Genomic DNA, 23,654 nt, shown 5'->3' on the forward strand with positions numbered 1-23,654 from the left:
TATACAAAGTCAGCTTATTGCCCCCACAAACCGGGTCCTCATTTTACCCACCTTAGAAAGGATGGAAGGCTGAGTCGACCTTGAGCCTGGTGAGAATTGAACTCGCAGTAATTGCAGGCAGCTGGATGTTAAATGCTGCCTTAGTAGGAGGCATTAGCCTCCTACGCCACTCAGGCTCCTTTAAAACTGTTTTATTTCGGACTTTTAATTTTATATTGCATTAATGTCATTGTGTATTTTACTGTTGTGAGCCGCCCTGAGTCCATTGGAGATAGGAAGGCATATAAATCGCATTAAACTTAAACTTAAAATGTAGAACCTTACTTTTCCCACCATTGAATTTCATTTCGTTAGATAGCGCCCAATGTTCCACATCTGTCAAGATACTTTCCTGTATCTTACTTTCCAAGATACTTTCCTGTATCTTAAGCCTATCTTCTGGAGTGTGAATCTGTCTCTTTTTTTTTAGATATTAAAAAGATCACCGAGAAAGGCAGTTGATAAAACTGTAGCAAATGTATTTCCACTGAAGGTACCTTCTGTTGAGCAGTTCTGCCCACAAGCTGTCTGTAGGATATAGAACATCTCCCGGGCATGCTTGCCACCTTGAAGCAGAGCGGTCGGAAGCAGAAAAATAAAACAAACAACAAAAAAACAACCAAGGTAACAGAATGCAAAAGGAAATAAAAAGCACCGGGAGAAAAGAGAAAGAGAGAGAGAAAGAGAGAGAAATGAAGGACAGCTGATTAAAGTCGCCATCGAAATACATTTAGAAATGAGATTAGCAAATTACGGCCAGAGAATTTAAACGACAGACAACATTAGGATCGCAAGTCAGTCACATATTATGGAAGAGGAGAGGGAAAAAAAGAAAACAGAAACAATCCAGCCATATAGCTTAGCTAAGGCATCAAAAACCAAAGCGTGAAAAAAGGTAGTTATATTAAATTAGCCACGATTCAATACAGCACTGTTACAGCAGTTTCAATGCCAGACAGTCAAGTCAGTCAGTCAATCAATCAATCAATCAATCCCTTGTTAGTTTTCTCTAGTTTTCTCTAACCCAAATCTATGCAGTTTTCATCAACTTTCCATTCTGGGCAAGAGATTGCATACGGGGTTCAACGTACCCACAATGTCAAACCACAAGGGGATGTTAGCAGGTTGCACGGAGACCACGCCGACAATTTCTGTCACTCGGTCACTTTCCATGATGGTGAAGTTATAGAAGGGCTCATCGAAAGTCAGAGGAACGAGGGATGGAGGTGGTTTCTTAATCCATTCGATGTGGAGGCGTGCTGTAGAAGACTTCTGGGGCCGGCCGTTGTCAACTGCTTTGATCTGTTAGAGATGGGAGACAGAGGACGCTTTAACACACTTCTCTGGGCAAAGATTTCACCCCTGTTTTGCTTTCAAAAGGGTCCCCGAATTCCCAAAATCATGAGATGAATGGCGTTTTTCTGCATGACACTGCAAGCAAGGATAGGGGTGACACATATTTAATTTTACATATACTGACAGCGGCAAGGATCATATCTGCTAAATATCGGAAAAATGAAAACACTCCGTGAGACGGAGAAGTGATTCGGAAAATTTTAGAATGTGCTGAAATGGATAGGTTAACTTTTAACATTAAAGATAAAGAAGACTCAGAATACTACCAGATATAACAGTTTTTATGAATGGCTAGAGAAAATGGGTAGGAATTAGAGGAAAAAAGACTATGAATGTCTGTATTAAAATAGAGAAGGTTATTCAACTATAAGTATGATGATCTATAAAATGTAAAGAGGCCAAGATATAAGAAAACCCAATTTAAATTATTTGGTTATAGTATTACAATTATATCTAATACAAGTGTTATCATATTATAGTTACTGTTACTAGTTACTGTTAATGAGTTCATATGTTAATATCTTTTTTTATTCTGGTCTTTGTTTGTGTAACTGACATACCCTGTATTCATACCCTGTATTCAAAAATGCTTATAAATTATATACTGTATTTTTCAGAGTATAAGACGCACCTTTTTTCCCCTAAAAGGGGGTGAAAATTTGGGTGCATCTTATATACCGAATGCCCACCCACTGGCCCCTGCCCTTTGGCCTCCCAGCAATTTACCTCCTTGCAACAAGCAGCAAGAAGAAACAGCCCATTTCAGCTTCAGCACAGCCTAATTAGCACAAGTTGATTGTCCTTGGATTGGCCTCCCGACTCTCAGCTGTTTCAGGCTGCAGGGATTGCCATTGCCTATTGCTGCGCAGGCCTCTGCTGCTTGCTGCAAAGAGGTAAATTGCTGGGAGCAGATTTTTTTTTTCTTGTGCTAATCAAGTTATGCTGAAAATGAAAATGAAAGTAAAGCAGGCTGTTTGCTGTTTGCTGCAATGAGGTATGTGTATATATTTAAGCAGAAACTTCCTAACCATGAGAATAATCAATTGATGGAACAACTTGCCTCCAAAAATTGTGAATGCTCCAACACTGGAGGCTTTTAAAGAAGAGACTGGAACCATTTGTCTGAAATGGAATAAGGTTTTCTGCCTGAGCAGTGGGTTGGACTAGTAGACCTCTAAGGTCCCTTTCAACCAGAGGTCGTATTCAGCCGGTTTGGACTGGTTCGCCCGAACTGGTATCGGAAATCACTGGCCAACCTGGCTCTATGCCATCCTAATTAGGCACGTTTTTGAGGCACAGGTGCATGCGTGGAAGGCACACCTGCCAGCAAAGTGCGTGCACGGAAGGCCGGGCACATGCGTGGGACATGCTCACATTTGCGAACCGGTAGGGAAAGTAAGTGAATACCCTCCCTGCTTCCAACTCTATTATTCTGTCATGACATTTTGTATTTTTGGTGAAAACATTTAAGGCAACAGGGTGGATGACCAGTGGGTAGTGAAAAGGAGGCGGGAGGGGAGAATATGGAATTTCTTCTTAAAATGTTTTTGGAAGAAACAAGGACCAGAGTGAAGTAACAAATGTTGACAAGGTCCCAAGGTTTGTAGAAACAGGACTTTCAGGGCAAATAATTTTCATGGATGTGCTTGGTATTTAAATCTAATCAAAGGCCACTAGTCTAGTGTTATTTTCCTGTTTTTTTTGGGGGGGGTGGGGAGGAGGGTATTTTGTCTGCAAAAGACTTCTGAACAACATGTTGTTGTTCTTCCAATCAATTCGTCTTATTTACCTTTTTAAACTTGAGACTGAGCCCAACCAAAGTTAAAGAGTTGTCAAGTGCAAACTTTGCTTTCCTCTCTTTGTTGGTAATCAAGTCATCAACTTACAATCATTGGTTTAACGACCATTTGAAGTTATGACAGCACTGAAAAAAGTGACTTTGGTCCTTACACTTGATTGTTGTAGTGTTCCCTGCAGCAACAGGATCAAAATTCAAGTGCTTGGGAGTCAGTATTGCAGACTAACTCTGCTCACAGCCAGGAGTCCGATCCTGACCGGCTCAAGATTGATTCAGCCTTCCATCCTTCCGAGGTCGGTAAAACGAGGACCCAGATTGTTGGAAGCAATATGCTGAATCTGTAAACTGCCCAGAGAGTGCTGTAAAGCACTGTGAAGTGGTATATTTATTAATTTATTAAGCCCTCTTTTTGACTCGTGTAGTATACAGGTCCTCAATGGATGGCAGGTTGGTAGCAATTGTTTTTTTGATTGCTTATTAGTAACCTATGACTATCACTAATTGTTGTGTCTTATGATTCTTGATGAATGTATTTTTTTCCCTTTTATGTACACAGAGAGCATATGCACCAAAGACAAATTCCTTGTGTGCCAATAAAGAATTCTCTTCTCTTCTCTTCTCTTCTCTTCTCTTCTCTTCTCTTCTCTTCTCTTCTCTTCTCTTCTCTTCTGCGAGCAGTCATAAGCCGAGGATTACCTCTTCGTACAATTTACTAATTTAGAAACCCCCCCACAAACTCTAATCAAGATCAACACTAGCCACACTTCACATCTTGTGTGAAGCAGCAACTAAATATTCATCAGACCTGATTAAGCACTTTGAGCAAACAGCCTTGCTTGCCATTGAACTAGTTCCCAAGAATCAAAGTTCATTTGTTACACAGAGTGAGTTGTGAAAAGCCACCTGCCTAGACTGTAATTTGCTGCCACCATGCATCCACTGTTATGGCTTTTAAATCAGATGCACCGAGAAGGCCTGCTGTCGACCTGCATGACACACCAGCAGACACCTGTGCCCACTTAACCCTCCACCACTTGCCATCCAATTAAGTTCCTGTGAATTCCTTCCAATAATGAAGAAGGTGGATTCCAATTAATCTCTCACATATAGGCCATCCTGCCAACTATTTTTCATATTCAGTAGATAAAAGGTAAAGGTTCCCCTTGCACATATGTGCTAGTCATTCCCGACTCTAGAGGGCGGTGTTCATCTCCATTTCAAAGCTGAAGAGCCAGCACTGTCCGAAGACGTCTCCGTGGTCATGTGGCCGGCATGACTAAACATCAAAGGTGCACAGAACGCTGTTACCTGCCCACCAAAGCCGGTCCCTATTTTTCTACTTGCATTTTTACGTGCTTTAGAACTGCTAGGTTGGCAGAAGCTGGGACAAGTAACAGGTGCTCACCCCATTACGCGGCACTAGGGATTTGAACCGCTGGAGTCTTAGCCACTGAGTCACCGAGTCCCATATTCATATTCAGTAAGAATGAGACAATACTGAGTCTTAAAGTACATTTGGTTTGAATGGAGATACCTGAATTCAACTTACTTGAAAGTCCAGGTCAAAAATTGAAAATCCATCAGGGGTGCGATGGATCAGTGATTAAAGATACTGAGTTTATTAGACAGAAAGCTGATAGCCCAGGTTCGAGACCCGAGTGTGGCATGATGGAGTGAGCTCCTGTTCCTTGCTCTAGCTCCTGCCCACCTAGCAGTTCAAAAGCATGCAAATGCGAGTAGATAAACAGGTATCTCACTAAGGTGGGAAGGTAACAGTGTTCTGTGCACCTCAGCACATAGTCATGCTGGCCACATGACCACAGAAATGTCTTCAGATAATGCTGGCTCCCTCGGCTAAGAAATGGAGATGAGCACCAAACCCTAGAGTCAGACACTAGAGTTATAGGCCCATCGTTTTAGTTGTTGTTTAAGTGACCTGCTGTATGTTGGGGACTCTGTGTGTGTGTGTGTGTGTGTGTGTGTGTGTGTGTGTGTGTAATATATATGTGGTTTGCTTGTGTGTGTGAAGCATGACATTTTAAGATGGTTAGAAGTGTTTTATTTGTTCTAGGCCCATCATAACTTCATGTTAAGTGACCAAGTTGTAAGTCAAGGACTATATATAAGTCTTTGTGTTTGTATAATATATATGTGGTGTGCATGTGTGAGGCATATTTTAAGATGATGGCTAGAAGTGCTTTATGGGCTATAACACGTTCGTTCTAGGCCCATCGTAATTTGTTGTTGTTAAGTGGCTAGTCGTAACTCAAGGACTTCCCGCAAAATACTTAAAAACAGTAAAACCTGCTCTTAAAGCTTATTCCAGTACTGAACTCTTACAGTTAAGATATCATAGCTCCCCGCAGTGAACTGCTTTCGCGAAGAAACCATTCCAGTCTTGGGGTCAATGAAGAATTTGGCGTCTTCGTTTCCATCCACAATGCTGTAGGAAATCTCGGCGTTGGGGCCTTCGTCCTTGTCGAAGGCAAAGGCTCGGTATATGGGCTCCCCTCTCTTCTTTCGGTCCCTTTCGGGCAACTTGACCTGATAGACTTTCTCTGGGAACTGAGGCTTGTTATCGTTTTCATCCAAAACCTGGACTACCAGCCATACCGTCGACTGCTTGGGAGAGACCCCTCCATCCGTTACTGTCACCTGAAGTGGAAAGAGTAACAATAGCAACAACAAAAAAAATGTTAGAAGTGCACAAAGCTAGTAAAAAGTTGAAACGGAATATAAATAAACATGAGCAAAACAGTCATCATCTTCTTTTAATGACCTTGTAATCCCTTGTGGGGTGGAGTCTGAGGCAACTGAATGGAGCTGAGTGTTTACTGGCTGGATGCCCTTCCTGTCACCAATGCAGAGTTTTTCCCCCGGCAGATATATTCTCACTATGCCCAGAGAGAGAAATATCTGCCTCTTCCTAGCATCGAACTCACAGCCCCCTGATTGAGAGGCGAGAGCTCTACCTCTAAGCCACTGCACCACTTAAATACGAACAAAACAGTGAACTATCTCAAATGTCCTGTTTGGAAGTTGAGACGAAAGCTTTGAGCCCCAAAGTGGGGAGATCTGAACTCAAAGCAGAATGCTTCCAATCTGAGAATGTTGTTAAGTGAGTTTTGTCTCATTTTACGACCTTCCTTGCCACAGTTGTTAAGTGGATTGCTGCAGTTAAATTAGTTACACGGTTGTTAAGTGAATCTGGCTTCCCTGTTTGCTTTGCTTGTCAGAAGGTCACAAAAGTGGATCACATGACCCTGGGATGCTGCAACTGTCATAAATAAAGCCCATTAAATGGCTTATTTGATCTGCTGTCACCGGGGCGGGAGGTGGGAGGTGGGGGTGATTTTGCTATATTGTACTGTATTTGATTCTTTTTGTTGGTTTTTATTGTTTTAAATGTGGTCTTTTATTCTGTAAAATAAAATTTGCCATGGGCGAATAGGCGGCAATATTAAATACATACATACACACATACATACATACATACATACATACATACATACATACATACATACATAATACCAGTGGTGAAATCTAAAATTTGTTACTACTGTTTCTGTGGGCATGGCTTGGTGGGAGGGGGTAATGTGACTGGGTGGGCGTGACCAATTTTTTTTAAAAAAAAACTTTTAAAACCATTTTTTCTACAACCTCTTCGGGGAAGAGGTTGTAAAAAAATGCTTTCAAAAGGCTCTGACAATCCCAGCTGAGTTGCGATCATCAGAGGCTTTTTTTCTTTTAAATGCCTCTGATGATCAGGCAACTCATCTTGGATCGTCAGAGGCATTTAAAAGAAAAAAAGCCTCTGATGATCGTGTGGCTCAGCTGGGCGGGGGGGGGGGGGAGGGATTTTTGCTACCGGTTCTCCGAACCACCTGCCTCCATCGCTACCGGATCGGGCGATCTGGCCCAAACCGGGAACATTTCACTCCTGATACATACATACATACATACCAGGGGTGAAATTCAACTGGATCGGACCGGCTCGGGTGAACCAGTAGGGACGATTTGAATCAGTTCACGGAACGGTAAAAATCACCTCCACGCCTGCCTGCTCGCCGCTCACATCTTCTGGCCGCTGTAGCCTGTCCCTTTAAGGTAGTCGCTGGGAGGGAGGGGGCCGGTCGGGACAATAAAGGGAGCAGCAGCTCCGCTGTGAATGGAGGGGGAAAAGTTCGGCTTCTCTCTGCCACAGTATTCACTATGAGCCCTTCTCATGCTCATAAACACATTTTTTTCCTACCGGGTTCTGTGGGTGTGGCTTGGTGGGGGGCGGTGTCATGTGACTGAGTGGCCATGGCTGTGAGTGACATCGAGTTGGCCACACCCACTCAGTCACAGGAGCCACCACCAAGCCACACCCACAGAACCGGTAGGGAAAAAATTTGAATGTCACCACTGATACATACATACCAGTGGTGGGTTGCCCCCGGTTCGGTCTGGTTCTATAGAACCGGTAGTAAAACCAGCGGGAGGCTCTGCCCACCTGCCACGACGTCATCATGGGTTATCTGCGCATGCGCAGAAGCGCGCACACTCCTGTTGTGAAAGTAAAGGTAAGTAGAACCCATACATGCCTGTTGATAAGAGTCTGAATTCTGATCACGTTACCATGGGGATGCTGCAACAGTCGTAAGTGTGAGAAATGGTCATAAGTCACTTTTCTGTGTCGCAATTTTGAATAGTCACTAAACTAATGGTTGTAAATTGAGGATTACTTGTACCATGTATTAGGCTGCAAGGGATGAATCAAATGGTTGCTGTCCTAATAAAGATCAATGCTTTCTTAAAATAGCTGCAGTCTTTCCTATCCTTATTCCTTGCTCTAGAATTCACTCCCCGATTGAGATTGGCCCCCTTACTAGCATTCAAAAAGGTTTTAAAGACACCTTTTTCCCCAAAACAGCTTTTAAGGTTGACTTAAAACTTAATTTTCAACGGTTATTTTAAAACGCTTTATTAATTTTGGTGGTAGGTTATTACAGCAAACTGCTCCGGGACTACAATAAGCTGTGAAATAACATTTTAATTATTATTCTTTAAGGGAATGTAGGCTTTGCTTTGTAGATTTCCCTGAATGGAAATAATATCCCAGTAAAAAAAAAAGTATCCACCTAGGAGGTTAAATCTGTTTTACTTTGTGGAAAAGCAAGAAGGGAATAAATTAGTGGAGACGTGAAGTGGGAGGGCAGTGAGTTTACAGTTGTCAATGTCCCCCTTTGGAAAAACCAAAGTAAAACAATAACATCACACTTTGGCTTAAGTCTTTCTAGAACTTGCATAAGGAAAGAACAATTAACTATATAGTTTCCAAGATCGAATCTGGGTCGGTCAGCGGGACCAGAGATTTACTCGTCCGAGCATTTGGACTCATGCTGGAGCCCATCTTCAGGGAATTTCTCTCTACTGGAATACATGCTTTGGGCTGTTCTGTGAGTCGTGTTTATGTGGTGTCTTCCTATTGGCTGATTGGTGTGTTGAGGGCTGGCTATTGGCTGCTGTTTCCTTGTGCTGCCAAGCCTTCGGCTCCTAAGTATTTGATAAACTGGTGGTAATTCAGCACTCCTGTTGACTGACGAGGGGCCCGTTTCCCAGGCTTCAAACATTTCCCTGGCTATTTTTGTACCTGCTCGACCGACAATCTTAGTAGCTGCGAAACTAAATGTAAATTTCTGTATTCCAAATAATTGTATCTCCTTTTGACAAGAGTTGGTAAATATATAAATCTCTCTTCTCTTTTCTTTTTCCCCACTTTGATTCTTAACTAAAGGTATTAATCAAAGTTTTGGACAACAACGATAACGGTCCAGAATTTTCCCACCCAAGCTACGATGTGATAATTTCTGAGGACATCATGCCTGACACCGAGATCCTTCAAGTAGAAGCCATGGGCAGAGAAGCACAAACTCAGCTACATCTTTCACAGCATGATTCACAGATTCTATCAGCATGAGAAAATTCAGGATGGATTCCTCGGCAAGAGTCGAGGTGACACAGTGGTTAAGAGTGCAGTACTGCAGGCTACTTCAGCTGACTGCTAGCTGCAGTTCAGCAGTTCAAATCTCACCGGCTCAAGGTTGATTCAGCCTTCCATCCTTCCGAGGTGCGTAAAATGAGGACCCAGATTGTTGGGGGCAATAGGATGATTCTGTAAACTGCTTAGAGAGGGCTGTAAAAGCACTATGAAGAGGTATATAAGTCTAAGTGCTATTGCTAGTGCTATTGCTATTGCTAACACAGGCGTGCTCTATAGTTTGCATTACACAGTTGACAGTGGGAAGGGGTGAATTAGGTTAGCCCCAAACTAACTCTTTGGGGTTAAAATTAACCATCTCTAAATTAATAGTGGGGGAGAGGATATACAGTGATTGGGTTGGGGGTTTCAAATATACTGTTCTGCCCCAGCTACGGACCCCAAAGAACGCAGCACAAAGTCCATTCAAACCTTAGTTTATTAAATAAACCAGTCTTTTTCAACAACGGCTGTTAACTAATTACATTAACAGCCGCCAAGAATTCAAAGAATAATAACTGAAAGGTTACTATGGTTGGCAGAATGCCCAGAAACAATTTTCAGGAAGTTGATAAGATAAGCAAGACAAGACACGAAGGTATGTGAACTAAGTTGTTCCCTGCAAATTGTTTCAGTTGCCGTTCCTCCTTAAATAGGTTAAGGGAGTGGCCAATTAGTCCCAAGCCTTAATCTCGAGGAGACCTCCTCCTGAGAAGCCACTCCTGCCTTTTGGCAGCTCTAGCGCCCGTGCATCGAGAAGAGGCTCCTTCTCTTCGTCCTCTTCACTTAAGGGAGCTTCTGGAGGTTTTGAAGGCCCTGGCTGAATCCCCGCCTCTGGCACCACATCTTCTCCAGCCTCCTCATTGTCCGACTCAAGTGCTAGCTGCACAGGCTGCTGACGCAGCACCACACCAGCCTCCTCGCTGTCTGAATCAGCTACTAGCTGCACATGCTGCTGACGGCCCACAACATATCCCAAACCAGATATGTGAGCCTTGCCAACGAGGTCATTATTTTGTGATTTTATTGGTTTATATGTATAGTCATGGACCAAAAACAGAATTAAAATAGACGTTAAGGGAAATTCTGGAAGTTGAAGTCAACATATCTTACAACAGGGGTGTCAGACTCAAGGCCCGGGAGCCGGATCTGGCTCATGAGGTACTTAGATCTGGCCCATGGGACTACCCTAGAAACAGCAAAGGACCGGCCTGTGGTCTTCTGCTAGCAAAAATGGAGTATGTGGCCCTCCCGAGCTCTGTTTTTGCTGGCAGAGGATTGGAGGAGGCTGTGGCAACCGAAAACGGAGCTTGGGAGCCCGTTTTCACTGGCATTCCTGTCAAACTCGATTTCCTGTCAAATTCACCAAGGTTAATATAGTCACTCAAAAAAAAGAAGAAGACTTTATTAATTACATTTATATCCTGCTGCAATCGTGGAAGATTCTCAGTGACTCACAATAAATCAACAAAGCATGATAATAGTAGAGTAACTAAAAAAAAAAATCTTAGAAAGACATTAAATTTCCCCAAATAAATAGGATTTCAGTCCCCAAAGCCTTCCAGAAAAAAAGTCTGTTTTTAATTTCTTCCTGAAGTCTGATAATGTTGGAGGTAAGCATGACTTTCAGTGCTGGCTATTTAGGTAGGCTGGTCATTTTGCTTTTCAGAGTGAGGGAGCCAATCTGGCTCAAATCTCTGGGATCAATCAAAACAGATACATGTCTGAAGATGCTCTCTGTATCTCTCTTATTTTTGTGATGATTCAGAACGATCAGTTTCATTTTTATTTTAACAAGAGTGAAAAGAAAACATGTGGGAAGTACCGACTAAATAAACCAACACAGCAGTTAACAAACACAACAATCAATATGAAACGGGAGGTCAACAGAGCCAGACGGAACAAAATACAAGGGAGCTTGGCTTGCAACCATCAAACACTGTCATCGTGGGAATTGGTGTATTAGCAGCTTTTTGCAAAAGCAGAACCTAAGCTACTTTCAAGTTAGTAAAAATCCATACCTGCCTCTCCTCTGTAATGGTATCGCGTTCAGTTGAAACAAGAAAGAAAAATGTTGAAAAATATCATCTTGCATTATTTATTTCCAGAGTACCATCCACAATGAAATGGTCAGCAATTAAACGTTAAGCTGCAGCTCGGTTATTAATTTAACTTATTCAGCTCTCTGAACTTACTCATCTCTATTCAAATTATTTGTTCTGTTCTATACCATGGGTTTTTTTTCCCCCTTTCCTTTTGTTTTCTGTTTTGATTAATGTATGTTATGTAATGTAGGTCATGAAAGCTGAAAAGCAATTTTACAATTAATGATTTGTCAGGCCCAAAGTTTAATTACAGGGAACTTTTCCAAATATGTGAACTACTTGTGTTGAGTTTCCCATGTATGAAGACAGTGGAAAAAAGAAAAGTGATTACTAACGGATAACCGGAATTTTCTAATTGGTCAAATTTGCCTGAGCAGAACTTTTTTTGAAGGTTTTGGAGAAATGATAATCTCAAAATCATGAAACTGCATCTCACTTGCTTTGGGCAAGTCACACAGTGGAATTCACTGGACAAAGCAATTATGTTTGAAAGAATTAGTGGTAAAAGGAAACAAAGACGTCAAAAAAAAAAAAAAAGGGTGGTTGGACACCATCAGAGCTGACACCAGCCAGAGCATAGTACAATTCACAGAAGTAGTTCAAGATTGGAAGATAAAAAGGTGGTTAGACGAGATGACAGCACAACAAATAGATCTAAAACCAGAACTATTCTTATTAGGTATACTGCTGGGGAAATACAATAAAAGAATCACATGCTTAATGTTACATGTAACAACAGCAGCTAGAATCACATATGCACAAAATTGGAAAAATGAAAGTATACCTATAGACAAAAAGATAATAAAGAAAATATTAGAATGTGCCGAATTGGACAGGTTAATGATGGAACTTAAAGATAAAGATGAATCAGAGTATTACTTATAATGGGACTTACTGTACAAATGGTTAGATAACAGGTGCATCACACTGCCAACAAAAGTGTGTATAGTCAAGACTATGGTTTTCCCAGTTGCAATGTATGGCTGTGAAATTTGGACCATAAGAAAGGCTGAGTGCCAAAGAATTGAGGCCTTTGAACTCTGGTGCTGGAGAAGACTCCTGTGAGTCCCTTGGACTGCGAGGCCATCAAACCGGTCAGTTCTAGAGGAGATCAACCCTGACTGCTCTTTAGAAGGCCAGATCCTGAAGATGAAACTCAAATACTTTGGCCACCTAATGAGAAGGAAGGACTCACTGGAGAAGAGCCTAATGCTGGGAAAGATTGTGGGCAAAAGAAGAAGGGGACGACAGAGAATGAGGTGACTGGATGGAGTCACTGAAGCAGTTGGCGTGAGCTTAAATGGACTCCAGAGGATGGTAGAGGACAGGAAGGCCTGGAGGAACATTGTCCATGGGGTCGCAATGGGTCAGACACGACTTCGCAACTAACAACAACAGGTGCAGAGATTAGTAACTTAATAACTTAATAACTTAAAGATCAACAAAATAGAAATAGATACAGTTATATAGACATATATAAGAATATATACCGTAAGCAATAGTACTATCGGACTGTACGTGACTATAGATTAAAACATATAGAGTGATAAATGTATAGAGCATTATGGTACAACTATGAAAATAATGGTTATAACAATGATGTACAACATTATGTATTTAAAAGAGACTATATTGTATGACTACGAGAATAATGGTTATACTCAGGGTATATAATACTATCTATACTTAAAAAGGACCTGATACAGCCAGTACACTGTCGTTACAAAACTGGAAATGTGATGTACAATAAAGGAAAATATATAATATAAATATATAAGATTGGAAGATGTGGAGGGACCTGGTGCATAGAATCGCCAAGAGTCGGACCCAACTGAATGGATATCATCATCATCATCATCATCATTTCCCATGTGTGATCAGGCTTAGCTTCTACCGGATTGTCTCTGTTGCTGAGACTAGTACACCGAGGGGAACCAAGAAATAATGTTGAGGTTCTTGACATCAAACAAAAGGAACTGATCCAAATGAGACAGAACAGTCCTCATCAGTCAACCTCGCAACATGGAACCAATGAAAACACAGAGGCAACAACTAGTGTGGAGAAGGACTCACAAGGGGCAGAGTAGATAGCAGAGAGATTATGGGATTTATCTCTTTATGCTCTCCTTTTTTTGCGTTAGAAGTCTTTTAGAAGGCCATTAAGTGACTTCAGTTATTTCCTGGAGCCGGCTTGCATCAGTTTGCAAGAGCCAATTGTTAGATTTTCTGGAATTTTGCAAGTCAGTTGACAGCAGAGATGACCCTTGAAGTCCAGCACACCAATCAGCTGTTCTACAGTGAGTGACATGATAGTAACAATGAAACTGGCTGTGTCAGTTCTCAAACATTTAGCAGCACACTGCAGAGTGATTTCCCTTGATACTCGTTGCAGTAGAGAAGAGGTATTTCCCATAGGAGACTTGGAGCATAAAGGCTCTTGAGAAGACATGAGAGTTCCCACAAAGCTTCAGAAGATGACAAAGGACCTATAATAGTTTCAGGGTCTGTATCTATAAGATGTATGCTACCAATTTAGGAGAAGCTTGGAAGTGTTTTTAAGAGGTATATCTTTAGACAGTGAAAAAGCAAAGACTATGTCCATTCAAGAAAGGAAATTTGCGTCCTGGTACTGTCATTTACAGGATGGAGTCATTAAAGCAATAAGACCAAGACTGAAAAGCTTATAAAGAAGTGGAACAGTAAGATCTTACTCAAACTTTTTTGATGGGGAAACCAAAAGTGAATTATTAAAGGTAAAACTAAAGGTTTCTCCTATCCAATTGTGCCCGACTCTAAGGAGTGGTAAAGATAAAGGTAAAGGAGGAGGAGAGGAGAGGAAAAGAAAGGAAAATATTATTGTATAAATTAGAATCACACCAAATTGTCTAACATGACAATGCAATCCATTAAACAACGTAACAGCTAAATGATATTCTTAAAAACATAGGTAAAGATAAAGGTTCCCCTCGCACATACATGCTAGTTGTTCCCGACTCTAGGGGGTGATGCTCATCTCCGTTTCAAAGCCGAAGAGCCAGTGCTGTCCGAAGACGTCTCCGTGGTCATGTGGCCGGCATGACTAAATGCCGAAGGTGCACAGAGTGCTGTTACCTTCTCACCAAAGTGGTCCCTATTTTTCTACTTGCATTTTTACGTGCTTTCGAACTGCTAGGTTGGCAGAAGCTGGGGCAAATAACGGGAGCTCACTCTGTTACACGTCACCAGGGATTCAAACCGCCAAACTGCCAACCTTTCTGATGTTAGCCACTGAGCCACTACGTTCCCCTAAGGAGTGGTATTCACCTCCATTTCTTAGCTGAGAGAGGCAAGAGTTATCTGAAGACACTTCTGTGGTCAGGTGGCCAGCATGGCTATATGCCGAAGTGAATGGAATGCTGTTACCTTCCCACTGAAGTGGTACCTATTTATCTACTTGCATTTGCATGCTTTTGAACTGCTAGATGGGCAAGAGCCAGGACAAGTATTGGGAGCTCACCTTGTCGTGTGACTCTTGGGTCTCCAACCTGGATTGTCAAGCTTTCCAGCTGACAAGTTCAGCAATTAACTACCATATTTTTCAGAGTATAAGACGCACTGGAGCGTAAGACACACCTTAAGTTTTTGGGGAGGAAAATAGGAAAAAAAATTCTGCCTACCAGGTATTCATCTGGCTAGCATCCTTAGCCTGGTCTGCTTCAGCACATTAGTTCGCTGGTTTTGAGTGCACAAGTGGTTTGGATTTAAAAACAGCTTCTAAAGCACAACTGATTGTTGGAGGGAACAGCAATGAGAAAAGCAGGCAAAGTGCAGAAGATTTCTAGAGCCTCGTTAGGGCTGAAAAACAGCTTCGAAAGCACAGCTGATCGTTGGAGGAAGCTCCAGTGAAGCTGAGAAGGGGTAAGAGAAGACAGCAGCTGTTCTGGGTAGCCATTTTGGGCACCGCACATAGTGTTTTAAACGTTCAAACGTGTTACATTTTCGGGTGGCGATCGGTGGCGATGTGCTTTGGCGATCCCCACAGCCTTGAAGGGCTCTCAAATGGAGTGTTTGGAGGCTGAAAACGCAATGTACGGAGCCCCAAAACATAAACCATTGTCAGTGGCAATCTCTGCAAGCAGGAAGAAGTTGCACGGAGGCCAAAGGGTGGGGGGGGGGGTAGCGGGGGGGGGGGCTATATTCGGAGTATAAGACACACCCAAATTTTCATCCTCTTTTAGGAGGGAAAAAAGTGCATTTTATACTCCGAAAAATACGGTAATAAATCAGATAAAGGAAAGCAAGCAAATATTTTAAGACAAATGGATGAAGGAAAAAGAAGAAATACGTTAAGATCTTTGTGACAAAAATTGACTGAGGAGGTTTAGCATTAGTCATGCCTGATCTGTGAGAGTAAATTCTCACAGGGTCAGAGAATGACAACTTGATAACCATCGCAGACCATCTTTTAAACAAGGGCCAGATGGAAACAGGACCTCCGTCATTGCAAAAGTGGAGGCCAAATGGTTGGCTAAAAAGGAAAAAAGAAGAGAAAGCGAATAGCTTAGCAACATAGGTTTTGTACTTGAAACCCTTTAATTGTTTGAATTCTTTCATTAACGGCTTTATGACTTTTCTACAATATAAACTACTTAGCAGGAGTTCTTGGGTTCTCATGTGTCGATCTGAATGCAGTTGGGTTTTGCTAGCCAAAATCTGTCAGAATGATGCCATGGTATTCATAGAAGGCAGGAGTCCTGCCAGGAACTCGGTAAATCCTGAAGAATTTTGAAATCACGGAAAGTAATAGTTCCACTCAATCTTCCTTTGGTCGAAACCCAGTTAAAATACGATGCCCAGTTTCAGACACAACAGTTTAAGAAGGAAACAGAGAGATGGGAACAAACTCAGGGAAGGTCAATAAAGTCGACCAAGGAACTAAAAAAATAACTCTTGTAAAGTGAGATAGGAAGAACTGGGTGGGGGGGGGGGGAAAGGTTCCAGAAGAGAAAATTGGGAGGGGTACATGACCACGTTTTTCAAATATCTGAAATTATGTCCCGGAGAAGGTAAGAACTTGTCCTTTTTGCTCAAGAGTTCATGACATAAACTAATGCGCCAACTCAGAAAGCTCAAACTGCTCAAGGAGCTGCTGATCCAGTTCTACAGAGGAATCATTGAGTCTGTCATCTGCACCTCCATAACTGTCTGGTTTGGTTCTGCAACCCAACAAGACAGACACAGACTTCAAAGGATAATTAGAACTGCAGAAAATACAATTGCTACCAACCTGCCTTCCATTGAGGACCTGTATATTGCATGAGTCAAAAAGAGGGCTGTGAAAATATTTACAGATTCCTCGCATCCTGGACATAAACTGTTTCAACTCCCTCCCTCAAAACGACGCTATAGAGCCCTGCACACTAAAACAACTAAATACAAAACAGTTTTTTCCCGAACGCCATCACTCTGCTAAACAAATAATCCCCTCAACACTGTCAAACTATTCACTAAGTCTGCATTACTATTAATCTTCTCATTGTTCCTATCACCCCTCTCTGTTGTGGCCCCGCCCTCCGAGCCTATCTCATCGGAGGAAGAAGGCTCCGAACATGAAGAAGAGGAGTCGGCCAGGCCTCCCTCTCCAGGCCCCTCCCCTCTGGCACTGCCTCAAGTGCCGGACGAGGAAGAGGAGATTAGCCAGGAGCCAGGTGTCTCCGATGAGAGCGAGGGAGGTGATCTGTCGTTCCTGGATCCATGCCAACGAAGGCGTGATAAACGGTTGCAGCAGTTAAGGAGGCGTGCCAGGGATTATAACTGAGTCACTGGACCACACCCCAGAGACTATATAAGAGAGTGTGATGGCCATTTAAGACTCTGTGACGGACAAAAACTAACTCTGGCTAGTCACTTGAACAACGCCTAAATCTGCCGAAGGTTCCTTGTTTTGAACTGGACTATTTGCAATTTGTATGTATTTTCTGTTTATCTGATGAAGTAAAGCCCTTGGCAGTCGATGCTCGTATAGCTGCCAAGTTTTAGATAACAACCTGTGTGCGTGCCAAGTGCTTTCTTAACCCTCGGCTGGCTGTGTTTGTGTGTATGTGGAGACGGGGACAGAACAATCTCCTCCCACTTATAACTGTAACCTTGTTGCTGGTATCCTTACCTTGTCCTAAAGTTACCCTGCTGGCTTTTATGCTTAAGGTGGAACTAGAACTCACAGTGACCTGGTGATTGGCTGAAAGTCCCCAACTGGCTTTCATGCATAAGGCAGGAATAGAACTCACCGGTTCCTAGGCCAGTGCCTTAACCACTATACCTGTTGTGGCCTGTCAGCCACCAGCCTCTCCAGCAGCCGACTCAGAGGAGGAGGATGTGTGGGAGTCAGGGTCAGCATCAAGGCAACCTGAGAGCACTGAGGGGGAAGAGGGAATGGAGCTGGCAGAGAGAGATATAGAGGCGGAGCCTGGGCCATCCGTTAACCCTCAAACTGAGAGTCAACAGCCCCAGGTCTGGAAGTGGCTGATGAGGAAGAGGAGGAACAGCTTGGTCCAGTGCCTGATGCATGGAAGGCAGAGGAGAGGAGAGCAGTGGAAATCTGTGGGCCAATCCTTGGGACGGAAGAGCCACCGCTGCTAGCGAAGCCCCACCCTAGCTCTGGGGATAAAAGGCAGGGGGCAGAGATTAATAGATGTGGCAGACAACTATTCATCTCCTGGCTGGACAGACTTGGTAGCCTGCGGTGAGAGAGAAACTTTTTGCCGGGGCTGCTGACACTCCTAATAAAGGAATCTTTGAGTTAACTTCACAGGGTTTGTCGTGTTTAAGAGAGCTGGGTCAGAACAATACCAAACTGGCTATTTGCCAAAATATGTATTAATACTTTATTAAATAAACATTATTAATAACATTAAAATAAAGTGAACTTTATTAAGTATTTGCCAAAGTTTATTATGCATACCGAGAGAAAGTGATGCTATTTTAAAAAACAACAACAACTTCTTATCTGGTCTAGATTTAATTGAGGTAGAAAAAAAATTTATCTTTTTAATTTGCAGGTGAGAATTTCCTACAAACACATCCTCTGCATATAAAACACTAGAGACTAAGCCGGAGGATTCTGCCCAAGCCAAAAACAGAAGGTAGCAGGTTTTTTTTAATTTGATAAATTTCTGATGGGGTAGGAGTATTCATGCCAATGAATCAACAGACCAAGGGATATTATGCTTTTAGTGTACACAGAAAGTGTAACATATTTCATTTTAAGGACTTGGAATCTGACAGTTCATTAATTGCAAAGTGTGTATCACTGCAGGAAGCATGGTGAGGTGTAATATTTGTATCCATATGTGCGTATATAAGGATCATTATAATGCACGGTGCTAATCAAGAAATACTTTTTTGAGCTTGGTTTCCATTTCCAAACTTGAGTGTATTCCATGTTGCTCAACTCAAGGTCAAACGAAATAAGAATTTACACAATAATAAGGTTAAGGAAGGTCTCTTCTTTTTTAAAAAACCTATCTGTGCTGGAAAAGGGAAGCAACAACATCTCAGTTTTTCTCTCAATATCAGGGATGAAGAACTTTTACTTTCCCATTTTTGCCAGTGGTTGAGGATGGTTTAGAAGGCAAAGGGAAGGCCTTGGAGGACAGGATGAAGAGCTACTCCCAAGGCAATAGGTCAGATATAACATATGAAGAATGGCTGCAGGAACTAGGTATGTGTAGTTTAATGAAAAGAAGGACTAGGGGAGACATGATAGCAGTGTTCCAATATCTCAGGGGCTGCTCCAAAAAAGAGGGAGTCAAGCTATTCTCCAAAGCACCTGAGGGTAGAACAAGAAGCAACGGGTGGAAACTGATCAAGGAGAGAAGCCACTTAGAACTAAGGAGAAATTTCTTGACAGTTAGAACAATTAATCAGTGGAACAACTTGCCTCCAGAAGTTGTAAATGCTCCAACACGGGAAGTCTTTAAGAAGATGTTGGATAACCATTTGTCTGAAATGCTATAGGGCCGTGATGGTGAACCTATAGCACACATGCCTGAAGTGGCACACAGAGCCTTCTTTCCGGGCATGTGAGCTGTCATCCAACTCACTTGCAGCTGTGCATGTGTGCGCACCCCAGCTGCTGTTCAAGCCTCCAGTACGCATGTGTGCAATTCCAGAGACCCACTTGCTCTTTGGAGCTCTCCTGTGCATGCACATACATTTGCGCATGCATGTGCAAGTACCTGCACGCAGTGTGCTCATGCGCAGATGGCATTTGTGCGCATACATTGCGTGTGTGAAAGCCGCACACATGCGCAGATGGTGCAATTGCGCGCACGGGATGAGCTGCGTGAAAGCCACACGCATGTACAGATGGTGCGGTTGCACGCACAACACATGGGGGAGCCGCGTGTAAGCGAAGCGCTTACCTGTTTGGCACTCAGTGAGTAAAAGGTTCACCACCACTGCTATAGGGTTTCCTGCCTAAGCAGGGGGTTGGACTAGAAGACCTCCAAGGTCCCTTCCAAGTCTGTTATTCTATGTGGAAGCCTGCAGATTGTCCACCAGTGATCTAGGCTGCTACCCTGTTTCCCCGAAAATAAGACATCCCCTGATAATAAACCCAATCGGGTTGTTGTTGTTGTTATTATTAATAATAATAATAATAATAATAATAATAATAATAATAATAATAATAATATTTCTATGCCGCCCATTCTCTGAGGACTCTGGGCGGCTTACACCAAAGACAGTATACTAAATAGCATATTGCCCCCAACAATCTGGGTCCTTATTTTACCCACCTCGGAAGGATGGAAGGCTGAGTCAACCTTGAGCCGGTGAGATTTGATCCGCTGATCTGCTGAACTAGCAGCCAGGTGAAGTAGTTGCAGTACTGCACCTTAATCAATGCGCCACCTCAGCCCTTTTGAGTGCAATGCTCGAAAATAAGCCACCCCCTGAAAATAAGCCCTCCCCGAAAATATTTAAATGCAGAGCTAGAAATCAGGTAAGAGAGCAATAGGAGCCTCATCTTGCTCCATGCCCCCCAAAATAATAAGACCTCCCTGAAAATAAGGCCAAGCGCTTATTTTGGGGTTCAAAAAATATAAGACAGGATCTTATTTTCAGGGAAAGACGGTATTATAGTATAATGAGTCTCTATACTTTTCCCCTCAAGAAAGTAAAGTTGTCTTTTGGAATAGAACCTTTGGGACAACCATGGCCTGGATGATTGAGAATCTCCATAAACATTCTGCCATGTCCAATATTTCAACAATCTGCTCCCTGAGTGGGCAGCTACTGGCATCCTGACCAGCATGGGATCTGGCAAAAGTATTAGCTGAGCAGGCTTTTCTTTTTAATGAAAAGCAAAACCTATAAAGACCACAAGGCCTTTTGTACCACCGGGAGCGTCTGTAAATTTGAATGACTTTTACAGGAAGTCAATTCCCAAAGCTTTTCAGGTGAGGATTTTCAATTAGCCCTACCTCCTCCATAAACCTTCATACAGACTATCTACCCGTGTATTCTGGATCCATTCTGGGTGTTTGTTCTGTAGACAAAAGCAGTTTTTTAAAAAATTGATAAGCACATGTCTTGCTGTTCTCGTGTCTCTGAGGTGACCGTATCTTTAAAGGCAGACAACATTGAAGAATTTGAAGGAGGTAGCATGGCAAAAATAAACAAGGAATAAGCCACAGTTATTTTATAAGTTCACATAAAGCTGCTGAACTGAACTGTAGCACGAATTCAAATACTCTATCTCAGTGATGACTAACCTTTTCTGGACAGAGTGCCCAAAGCGCGGCTGCGCATGTGCAAATGCGCGCATGTGCGCCCAAACCCCCAAAATGCAATGCACATGTGCATGTGCCCCACCCATGCACCCTGCGCATGCACACATGACCCCCGCATGCGACCGCCCCATGCATGCATGCATGGCCCCCGCACACCCCACCCCCACACATGTACACTCGGCCGCCCCCGCATGTACCCTGCCCCCGTGCCTGCATCCGCCCCCCACATGTTCCCCGTGCATGTACGCACAACCCCCCGCATGCGCCCTGCCCCCCAGCAGAGACCCAAAGACCAGCTGGCCGGCAGGAGGCGTGCACGCATGCTCAGCGGACCTGAACTGGGGTGATGGCTCGCGTGCCCACAGAGAGGATACTGCGTGTCACCTCATGGGTCTATCTCAGGGATGGCTAACCTTTTCCAGACCGAGTGCCCAAAGCACGCGTACGTGTGCTGGTGAATGCACGAATGCATGCCCAACCCCCCAAAGTGCAATGCGCAGCGGCCCTGCCGCATGCGCCCTGTCCCCCGCACATGCACAGCAGAAACTGAAAGCTTAGCTGGCTGGCGGGAGGTGCACACACATGCATGGTGGAGCTGAACTGGGGCAACGGCTCGCATGCAATCAGAGAGGCCACCTCTGGCACGCATGCCACAGGTTCGCCATCACGGCTCTATCTTATCAGGATGCTCCAAATTCATCTAAACATTTATCTTTGAGTGAAATCTGCTGTCGATTCTATTGCATTCCTTATTATTAATGGCATTTATATCCTGCTATGTTCCATTAGAGGACAGAATATATTGCATACTAAATTCAGATTTGCATTTTCTATAGTATCTGCAAAATATCCCCCAAAATTCAGTTGTGTCTATAAGTCCCAAAACAGTTAGGACCCATACTTTTGATACTATATTTTCACATGGGTTTTGGAAACTAAAAAAAAAAAAAAAGGCAGGGGGGATGGAGGTCCCTTGTAAAATGGAGATTGCTAGGAAAGGGAAAGTTCGGAAGGCCACAAATGTGCCCAAATATGAGCATCCCTGAATTAGATGGACAGGTGATCAGATGTGACATAACTTCCAATGATGGTCTGAGAAATATTTTGCATTCAACTGCAATCCCCTCAGAGTTCTCTTATTTCTGGAAAGTTCTCTCTCCTTTTTTGACAGCTTTCTGTGCTTCCCTCAACCACCGTAGTTCTGGCAAGCTTTATGTCAAGTATTGATATGTGGGAGACATTCCGCTCTAACTCGGACTGACTCTACTTTGGTGGATAATAGTCGTTCAAAAACCTCTTGTGTGCTCACTTCAGGGGATAAAGTATCTCCCATTCTCACTCCTCTTAGAGTCCTCGTGCCTGCTGAGAGAAAAGCTCCGGCTACAAAGCTCATCACATTACCATCTTTTCACAGGCCCGGTCCGCCATTTATTTTCTATTCACGCAACTTGCTTGATTCCAATCTCCTCAGCCAGCGGGAACTAAACACCTTTCCTTCAACGTTTCCTTAAAATTGCAATGATTGCTACAGAATTCTAATTGTCTCTTTTGTAAGCTGTCGGGGTGACATCTAGAGAAGTAGAGGGGGAACCTTTTTTCCAGCTTGTCTTGCATGAGGAAAGACAGTTAGTAGTTTGCAGATTTAAAAAAAAAAGAAAAAAACCCCACAGCTTTTTATCTCCCTTTCTATTTTCTGCATATTTGTTAAGAGCGTGTTATGATGCAGGCTGGCAAACATTTAACCAAATGTCCAAGGATTTGAGAGCCAGTCTTTAGTTGCTCCATTGTGAGAATTTAAGTGCATTTGTTCAGTTTGATAGATTTAAGCAAAAGTTATTTTATAATTCAAGTTCACATAAAGCTTCTGAACAAAACTATAGCACGAATTAAAATATTCTATGCAGTCAGGATGCTCCAAATTCATCTAAACATTTGTCTTTGTACAAAATCTGCCAATTCTATTACATTCCTTATTATTAATGGCATTTATATCCTGCTTTGTTTAATTACAGGACATGAGATACAGGCAGTTCTCGACCACAATTGAGCCCCAAACTTTCTGTTGTTAAGTGAGTTCTGCCCCATGTTACGAACTTCCTTGTCATAATTGTTAAAGTGATTCGCTCCTGTCGTTAAGTTAGTAACAAGGTCATTAAGTTATTGACTTTGCTTGTCAGAAAATTGCAAAAGACTCCGGGACGCTGCAACTGTCACAAATACGAGTCAGTTGCTAAGCTTTTGAATTTTGATCACAAGACCATGGGGCAACGATTGTTAAGTGTGAAAAGCAGTCAAAAGTCACTTTTTTCAGTGCTGTTGTTAATTTCAAACAATCAGTAAACAAACTGTTGAAAAATTGAGGACTACTGGTACAGCAAACTCATATTTCAAAAGTTTGTTTAACACGGCAGGTCATCCAGAACTTTTCAAGCTGACTGACATTTATGAGGGGGGTTTCTTGTATACCTTCTGTAATTCTTCCTTTATTTATTTATTTTATTAGTCATATTTCTATGCCGCCCACTCTCCGAGGACTCTGGGCGGTTTACACCAAAGACAGT

General features: G+C 42.8%; 1 protein-coding gene across 1 annotated transcript in view; it reads right to left on the reverse strand.

The window, feature by feature from the left end:
• The window catches only part of FAT3 (FAT atypical cadherin 3), a 466,547-nt gene that overhangs the window by 178,716 nt on the left and 264,177 nt on the right, over nucleotides 1-23,654 (reverse strand). The window contains exons 4-5 of the mRNA XM_070943674.1: nucleotides 5,534-5,848; nucleotides 1,131-1,341 (exon numbers count right to left, since the gene is read on the reverse strand). Coding sequence (XP_070799775.1) covers nucleotides 1,131-1,341; nucleotides 5,534-5,848 — 526 coding nt within the window. The remainder of the gene's footprint in view (nucleotides 1-1,130; nucleotides 1,342-5,533; nucleotides 5,849-23,654) is intronic.

Source organism: Pituophis catenifer, unplaced genomic scaffold (assembly GCF_029215685.1).
Source record: "Pituophis catenifer annectens isolate HBS135680 unplaced genomic scaffold, rPitCat1.0.hap2 SCAF_4, whole genome shotgun sequence".
NCBI classification, from domain to species: Eukaryota; Metazoa; Chordata; class Lepidosauria; order Squamata; family Colubridae; genus Pituophis; species Pituophis catenifer.